The sequence below is a fragment of the Semicossyphus pulcher genome, unplaced genomic scaffold, assembly GCF_022749685.1.
Source record: "Semicossyphus pulcher isolate SPU_LCO1_2020_fin unplaced genomic scaffold, fSemPul1.0.p SCAF_12, whole genome shotgun sequence".
NCBI classification, from domain to species: domain Eukaryota; kingdom Metazoa; phylum Chordata; class Actinopteri; order Labriformes; family Labridae; genus Semicossyphus; species Semicossyphus pulcher.
The window spans coordinates 6,174,994-6,184,040 of NW_027211626.1; the positions used below are offsets into that span (position 1 = coordinate 6,174,994).

Consider the following 9,047-nt stretch of genomic DNA (forward strand, 5'->3'; position numbering starts at 1 on the left):
CCAGGGGTTGGGGGTGAGAGAGACAAAGCCGTGATAATCCGATTAGGACCAATTAGGCGTGAGATTCTGCGACACTAGCTGAAAGCCTTAACACTCTGTAGACAGTTATACAGTTATAGAGACATCTGGACACTCCCAGAGAGAGACACACGGAGATGTGAGAGAGAGAGAGTGTGTGTGTATATGCGTGAGTGTGTGTAGGAGAGAGAGGGGTGAGGGAGAGAGAGATGTGGACACTCCCAGACAGAGAGTCAGAGGAAGTGCAGCAGCCACCTCCTCTCCAGAGCGGGAAGTCACTCTCCTCAGCATCCTCTCTGCAGGTACGAGCTTCTCTAGCATCAACTTTCAATCTCTCCAAGTCTCGAGCGCTGCCGCCTCTTCTTAGAGCGATCTAATGTGTTCAATTTTCCAGCCGTAGCGCTGTGTTTCCCTGCAGCAGCTGTAGCCGATCTGAGCTCAAACTTTTGTCTCTGTTCCAGGTTCAGTTTCGCAGCTCGGAGACGCGTCAGGATGTTCTACTTCCACTGTCCGCCTCAGCTGGACGGAGAGTGCTGCCGCTCCAACACATGTAAGTTTACTCTTCTGCGTTATTTTGCCACGTTTTTCAGTTGATTTCATTCAGTTACGTGTTATTTCTAATGTCTGCCTTAAAAGTTTGGTCATGTTTACGCAGCGTTCTTGCGCGTAAAAGGCGTTTGTGTTCGAGGAACAGAACAGGCCTGAGCTCGTGTTCTTTCTTTCTTTTTATTTTTTACGACAACTTTTAATTCAAAGTAAAAATGAAACGTGCATATCAAAGTAAACCTTAATTATATGCTGTGATAAATCAAAACATTTTCACACACTAATCGAGTCGCGACAAAAGGCGAAGAAAGCAGATATTTCCCGTCTTTTAAATGTAAAAGTTAAATAGTTTGAATGCTTAATAATCCTCCATAAACGTTTGTTTTAGTCTTATTAACGGGTATTTTTCTCTTTCCCACGAATCCAAACGTGGACATAAAGGGTTAAGCCTTTTTTTCCTCTGTTGTGTCAATCTGCTGGCTCTTCTGGTGAGAAGCGCTGGTGGTTTGGCCCCGGGGCAGAGGGGGCGTTTTGTCCCGGGCACAGATGTTGGGTGTCATGGCTCTTAGTCCGTCATGGTTCCCCTCAGACACTCGACATCAATGTTTCATGCAACTAATGGAAACACAAAATGTGCCAGAGACTAAATTCCCTAATCGTGTCTGCTTTGGCCAACATTTAAAGCCTCTTCTTTCTTTTTGTTCACATAGTATCCACGTTTTCTTTTTAACACATTTACTGAATTATCTAAAATGAATTTATAAATCTTCATTTTATGACGTGACTGAATTCTCTCTGATTAACTTTTTATTCCAGTGAATTCAAGCAGTTTTGGGAACCACGCTCCGGCTGATTTTGATGATGGATTTCTCCGCAGAAAACAGCGCAGAAACAGAACAACATTTACTTTGCAACAGGTAAATATTTATCAAGGAACACATACCTAATAAAAAAGCAGAATCCTGGAACTCATATTGAAGTTAATCAGGCACAGGCCTCTATATGAAAAGCAGGAAAAGAATAAAACAATTAGCGAAATTTTCAAAATAAAAGACCTTGGCAGAGAGTGGTGCTTTCTAGATCTCTAGACAGAACATTAAAGCTTTTATATTTGCTCACACGATAACAAACTAAAAGACAAACATAACTGCTTCATACAAATTTAAAATTATTAAACATATTAGGACATTTGTAGAAATATTTGCCCATGTGGATTTCATGGTAGGAAAAATAAGTAAATACGCTTCATTTCTCCACGAATGCAGCCAGTTTGAGTTCATTTTATTTACTTATTCATTTTATTTTACTTAAGCTAATTTTAGCCTCCTTAACTTCTTTCATCTTAAAGTTAAATGTAAGATGCAGCTTTACGCTTGTTTAAGGTGTTTAAATAGGCTATTTAGAATATGTTACACCTGCTGAAGAGGGTGAGAATTAAAGAGAGAGAGAGAGAGAGAGCAAAAACAAACAAACAAACAAACTCCTGATTAAGCAGAAAAGTACAAATAAATCAATCTATAAACAATAAACGTATCTAACTCTTGTGTCCCTGCAGTTGGAGGCTTTGGAGGCTGTGTTCGCGCAGACTCACTACCCGGACGTGTTCACGCGCGAGGAGCTGGCCATGAAGATCAACCTGACGGAGGCCCGCGTGCAGGTATGTGTGCTGCAGTAGCCGCGTCATGTGTCCTGCACGGGCACGTTTGACCACGCGAGGAAGGGTAAATGAAGCCACTCTGTCATCCCGGCGATGCACTTTAATAACATCAACATAATGGTGAATATTAGATTAGCTTGATTAATCGGTCATTCATAATTAAGCAGCGATAATGTTCCTCGCTAATTTGTCCGCGTCTCAAAGGTAGGAATACATCACCCATGCAGATCCCTTTCCCGTAAGAAATATGTTTTAAAAGAGGGCAAAGCCTGCAGCCTCCAAACTCTCTCCCTCTCTCTGTGTGTGTCAAACACACACACACTTTAAAACACACACCAAAAAGGCACACACGCGCACCTTAAATTTGCCAATTTATATTCCGCTCGTGCCCTGCACATATGCGCCGTTATAAACTTGGCCAGATGTAATTAAGTTATGTGTCCTGTATGTAATTTCCTGCATTCCAGATTTGCTTTTGGGTTTTGTTGTGCGCGCAGATCTAATTGTGGGAAATATAATAGTTTGCCTTTTGTTCCCCAGGGTCATCTTACTATCGCTTAAACCCAATGGCGGGGTTGATAATGGAATCCAGCGCTGTAAATTAGGGATTGTAAACAAATTATTCCCCTCCTAATCCGATTACCACATTCCTATTATTAAATCTGAACATGAATCCAGCGCAGTATGCAGGGATATTAAACTTACATTATTATTAGAAAATAAATTTCCTTTCTGTTGTAGTGTTGTTGCCCCCCTTTTTGTAAAGTGTCAATGGGCCTCCCCCGCATTAAGAGCACGCGGCAAATTGAGATTAATGGAGCAATTATAGCCCATTCAGAGAGGGGTGTGTGTATGGGGGGGGCGCGACTTCTAGCTGGAAGGTGCAGGGGTGAGATAAGTCCATTGGTTGCATTGTTGTCCTGCCACCAAAATGTTGTCCTTTCTTTATGCCGAATGAATGCAAGTGTTTTGTTTGGCTGTTGACATCATTTATACCTCCAGTACAATGGCAGGGATGCAGAGCACACGCACACCGGCTCTAACCTCCATTCACACATCATGATTAATGCCTGCTAGAACCGAGTCCTAATCGAATCTGATGTTGTCAAACAATCACTAAATAGGGAAATAAACGACTTCATCATAGCTGCCCCTCTCTCGGGCAGCACAACTGTCAGTGGGAAGTCATTAAAATATGATAATGAAAAATTGCTCAATTAAATGTTGTTATAGGCAGTGACCTTCATTCGATTAAGACACCAGAACTTGGTTATATGTTCTCAGTCTTGTGGATGAGGAAGTTTTTGGGATAAGTCAGGGACTGTAGGACATTAAAGCGCTGGTGTGACACATTCAAATACCTCTTGAGATACAGGACGAAGCAAAGAAAATGAAGCGGTTTAAACTTTGTTTTGTCTCTTTAACAGGGTGGAAAATTATTAATGTGCGTGCTTTGAGTTTGCATTTGTTTGACTGTGAAATAAAAGAAAATTCAGGAGAATTGAAGAGCTTGGTTATCAGAAATTAATGGTAAAATAGATGGATGAAAGCTGCTAATGTGTCAGTAAATGTAGCGATATTCCAGATTTAATTAGTAAAGTAATTTAATCGTTTTGCTAACAGTCTTCCCTTTCACTTCTTTTTTTTTTTAAATGCAGGTTTGGTTTCAGAACCGCAGAGCAAAGTGGAGGAAGACGGAGCGAGGAAGCTCGGACCCCGAAGGAGGGAAAGAGCAGATGAGCGAGGGCACTCCTCCATCTCGCAGCATCAACTCTCAGTCCCCGGTGGACCACAGCAGGAAACAGAAAGAACCGCTGGAGATGCAACAGAGGTGAGAAAAGACGGATGGATGATCGTTGTTGCTGTGATTGTTGTGAAACAAATGTGGGAAAAATTTGAGACGGAGACAGTTTAAATTTGCAAACTGCTGCATGGATATTTATAAGAGGAAATTCCTTTCTTCCAATAACGTCATCTACAAAACTGTAAAATAAATCTTGATCATATATTTAGATTACATGTCTTTAATAAACTCTTTGAACTGAATTAGTTGACTACGAAAAAAGAGAGCCACAGAGAAAATCTGCTCTATAGGGCACGTTTTAGTTTAAAATAAAAAGTACCAAAATAGAGTTCAGTCTTCTAGATAATTGGATCCAGCTTGTCTGTTTTCTCCAGCATCAACAGGACGGTGGGTCCGAGTGGTCCGTTCTTCCCGTCATGTATACCGGGAACACTCCTCAACTCAGCCACCTACGCCCAGGCGCTCTCACAGGTCGCCACGCTGAAAGGTAAATATGATTCAAATTAAATCAGCACACAAATACGCGTTGGTTTTTTGTTGTGTGTACATCTGTCTGTCTTTTGTTAGTCTCCATCCATCCCTCTATCTCTCTCTCCACCTTTATCCATCTTGCTTGGCCCCTCCGGTCACGGCAGATGGCTGTGAACCGATGAGTCTGCTTCTGTTCAGGGCTTCTGCCTGTTAAAAGGAAGTTTTTCTTTGCCGGGCTTGCTCATCTGTGGATTATTGTTGGGTCTCTGTAAATAATAGCGTGTCATGAGATAACTTTTGCAGTGATTTGGCTCTATATAATTAAAAATTGATTGACATAGATGATGGCGATAACGTGGAGAAGAAACCGTTTTTTTTACTAGTCTCACTGGATTTCCCGTTTTGTTATTTCCCAGGTAATGGTTTGTGTTCCTGCTGCGTCTCCGACCCCATGGGTTTGTCCTTCCTGCCGCCCTACGGCTGCCAGGGCAATCGCACCGCCAGCGTGGCCGCCCTGCGCATGAAGGCCCGCGAGCACTCGGAGGCCGTGCTCCAGTCTGCAAACCTGCTCGGTGCTGCGGCGGGCGGTCACGGCGCCGGCGTGGGCGTCCTGTCCGGAGTCGGCGTGGGCGCTGCCGGGGTTGGGAGACCCTCTGTGGGCCCCGTTGCCATCGAGGTTCCCGGCTCTGTGGGGAGAGGCGGGGACAGCTCCAGTCCCGGTCTGGCCAACAAGGTGCCGGTGCTGGGCGGGAGTCCTGACAAACATCCTCACTGCTCCAAGGAAACGCTGGAGAAAAAGTGAAGCACTGGACGTTAACGAGGATGTACTGATACTCTAAATCTGTGTGATCGTGCCTGTTATTACTACTCTACTCTACTCTGAGCAACTAAGCACAACTACCAACATCCTGGGAAAGACTTTACCGATATCAGTGTGTGGATGCAAACATTCAAATATTTATTTGACGGTAAATTATTATTGTTTTTGAGACATGCTGAAAATGTGGGGCCTTGTTATCCCCATACAAGCACAAGTGTGGTTTTGGATCTATTTATGTCTTCATGCACTGTTGGACTCTATTTGATGGACTAATATAGACACAACATGTGTGCAACAAAGACCTATTTGATAATGTGAATTTAAGTCATTCAGAAGCTTACATTGTGAATGTTACTGCATGTAAACTGTAAGTGTAGACTGATGGTGGGACTGTGAGGATTTTGGCAATATAATGTTTATGCCGTCAGGTCGGTAACGGGCTCAAACAATCCCTCATTCCTTTGATTTTTAAAGTGAAAGTGCACTTTATAATTAATCAGCCATTTTCTATGTAAATGTGTACATGTGCCAGAATACAGCAGTGACAGAGAGCGCTGGTTGTGTCTTCACTCTGTTAGCACGTCTGTAGCGTCAGCGGACAGCGAACACACCGCTCCTGTTGTGACATGTTCTTTAAAACAATTAAAGATGTAGTCGCTCATGTTCCTCTCCTGTTGCCTCTCGCTCCAGCCATCTGTTCTGATACATTATTTATCAGTTTCCCTTAAAGCCGGCAGAGGAGAGCAATCGTGACTCTTATTATTTATTTACTTTTAGGACGGCTCTCCCTCTTCCTCTGTCTGAACGTTATTTAATAAACCCAATTAAACATGATATTTGCTTTTTATTAAAGTGGAATTAACATTTAAAAAATATCATCCAATCACCTCAGGGCTTTCACACAGTTTTTCATCACAGCTGATAGATTTATAGTTAAATATCTCGTCACTAGATCGACCCTTGAATAAAGGATCAGCTGATCAGATCGAGAATACTTAACCGCCGAGCACACGACCAGGAGCTCGGCTGATTCAATTTGCGTCCTTGAGGATTTTCAGGAAATTACTTTTGATAGTCAATAACACAATTAAGTAAACTACACACACATTATCATGAATAATTGATCAGAAATTATGTATTACCATGAAGTACCGGCTCAATAATTGATGAGGCGACACCCCGGTGACACAGAGGAGGGAGATAATGTCAGAAGTCGTGCCAGGTTGTCCACAGAGCACTTACATCCTCTTTTTCTTTACATCATTATGTGTGCATGTTGTAAATACCCTACAAATATTACAATAAAGTGATGCTTTCACTGACTATGAGTCACCTTATTGTGACAATTTTACAGATTTGATCTGGTTTTTATTTTATTTGAACAGCAGATTTTCTGACAAAAAACACACACAAACAATTCAAATAAATTTGGCACTTTTGAGACAGAAATGTGGAAATAAAGTCAAAATAAAGTTTCAAAATCAGAACTAACTGTGTCCTACTTTTATAGATTTGGTATCATAATATTGTCGGCCTGTTTTAAGGCAGGTACTGTCTCTTCATGCCCTAAATATTATTACCAAAAACATCATGTTCAATATACTGATTTTGCTTTAAGTGTATGAGAGCTCCAGAGCAAAGATGCTAAGCCCCCTGACATGGCAGCTAATGATAACACAATATCCTTATACAAATCAGCTCCTTTTCCCAAAATGTACCAATATGGACGCCGGAATCCAGCCAACTCACACAAAAGACGTGAAAAACACATTCAATCCCTCCAAAATTGAATACAGTAGTTGTGGAATTTAATCATTATCCAAAACAAAGGATGCTGAAGTTATAATGACTCCGATCATCATTAAGTTCTGCGCGGCGCCCATAATTCACTGCTTTAATATTTGATAAACAAGTCAAGTTGATGTTGACATTCAGCTGTGCATGTGGCATCATTGATAATTTTCTGTCACCTAAAAAAAGTCCTGAGGCGGTTTTGTGGAGCATTGTTATATCAAATTAGCTGGAGAGCGGCCAGAAAAGCAGACAAACATGGTGAATGTGGGGGACAGCAGTTGAACTCTGTTCTTACAGTGCAGTTAATGGGCTTCTTTTGTTGCAGTAATGAAATATTTTGCAGGGATGTGGGGAAATATGTCCTGAAACAGGGAGTCGTGTGCACATGCACCCATCCACAGACAATATAGGCACACAGAAAAAGACAGTATGCCCAAGAAAGACGGGCACATACATACTATTCTTTTGCTTGACATTGGGTGTAACACCTACATTTTTTCTATTCAAGGACCCAAAGTCAGAATGCACAAAGTGCATTTAGAGCTGGTAGGCCCAAAAACCCCCCACTAGTGAATCATCCCTGCAACACAGCTGATCAATATCCCAATCAATTAGAATCAATTAAGCTAATCTCTGAATGGAGATAATACAAACAAAGCATATCTTAATGCAGCAAGTAATGTGCCTGTCTGCTGTCTGCCACATAACCACAGCTCCGCTCCTCCTTACTCAGCACAGGAAGAGCATCCTCAGCGTTTGGGATCAATGCTTACGCTCCTCAGAAGGTGCACAATGCAGCTATGTTGAAGCAAAGAAGCAAAAAACAAAAAATCAAGAGACGTGTGTCAAAAAAAGGGTCAGAATTTTAGCTCAGACCAAATTGAATTTGACGTGTTCTTAGTTTGTCCACTAGAGGGAGCTGGTGAGCAGGAAACCAGTCCAGGTTCCTCACAGCAGGCTTCATTTTCAAACTTCAGTGGGAAAATTGGGCACACGCTGGGTAATTTTTGCTAAGGGAAGTTTTTTGTAAATTAAATTTTATTAATCAAACCCATTTTTAACAAGAACTGAGGATTGGAGGCCCAGGAGTAAGCAGCAACAACAAGGTGATATATAGCAGCTGGGTGCAGATTCTGGATGAGGATGTTAGAACAAGAGTCAAGTGTGAGAGAGAGAGTGGTGTATAAGAAGGGCATTTTTAGACAGGGAAGAGATTAGTTAAAAAGGGATTACCTCAGCCTTTCCTGTATGCAAAACCATCTGTGTGTGTGCGTGTGTGTTTGTGAGGGCATATGTGTGGAGGAGTGCATCTCCATTAAGGCCCATGTGTGTGTGTCCATCATCCCGCCAGGCCGGCCCTGCACCCGCCAAGAATCCCAGGAAACTATCTGCTGCAGCAATCTCCTATTATAGCAGCGGGCTGGAGGAGGGGAGGGCGAAGTGTGGGTGAAAGAGGGAGGCACAGTTCCTCCCCTTCCTTTGCCTTATGGCCTTTTCTGCTGGGGGGTGAGTGAGGCTGTAGCTAGGGAGATTAGACTTCCATAGTTTAAGTGCGTGAGTGTCATGTTGAATGGACCTCTCAGAGAGGCGGCATTGAAAGGAAAAGAATGAGAAAATCAGGTAAAATGTTTCTGTCAAACGGTCTGACAGTCAATAAAAATCTTAATTCAGGTTTACACAGATGACAGCAGGTGGGTGGTGACCAAGAGCCACTTGTTGACACTCCACATAGTGCTTGTCAGTTCTGTTCAGTGAAGAGGGTGTCACTTCAGTGTGAGGCCATGTAGTTATTTATGTCCCCCAGAGGAGCACCCAAACTATGTCATCCACTAAGATAGACAAAAACACACGTTCAGGAAATTATCTTTTTCTCCAGGTTTGAACCCAACGACCTCCTCGGCTAGATGTGAAACATCCCCAGTTTGTGACAGTTAGCT

The 9,047-nt window shown here is 42.4% G+C and overlaps 1 protein-coding gene across 1 annotated transcript; it reads left to right on the top strand.

The window, feature by feature from the left end:
• The first annotated feature begins 510 nt into the window (after positions 1-510).
• drgx (dorsal root ganglia homeobox) lies at positions 511-5,298 on the top strand. Its single transcript, XM_069659305.1, has 6 exons — positions 511-568; positions 1,381-1,481; positions 2,120-2,221; positions 3,880-4,052; positions 4,400-4,512; positions 4,913-5,298. The coding sequence occupies exons 1-6, from the start codon at positions 511-513 to the stop codon at positions 5,296-5,298; spliced, it is 933 nt and encodes a 310-aa protein (XP_069515406.1).
• The last annotated feature ends 3,749 nt before the right edge of the window (positions 5,299-9,047 follow it).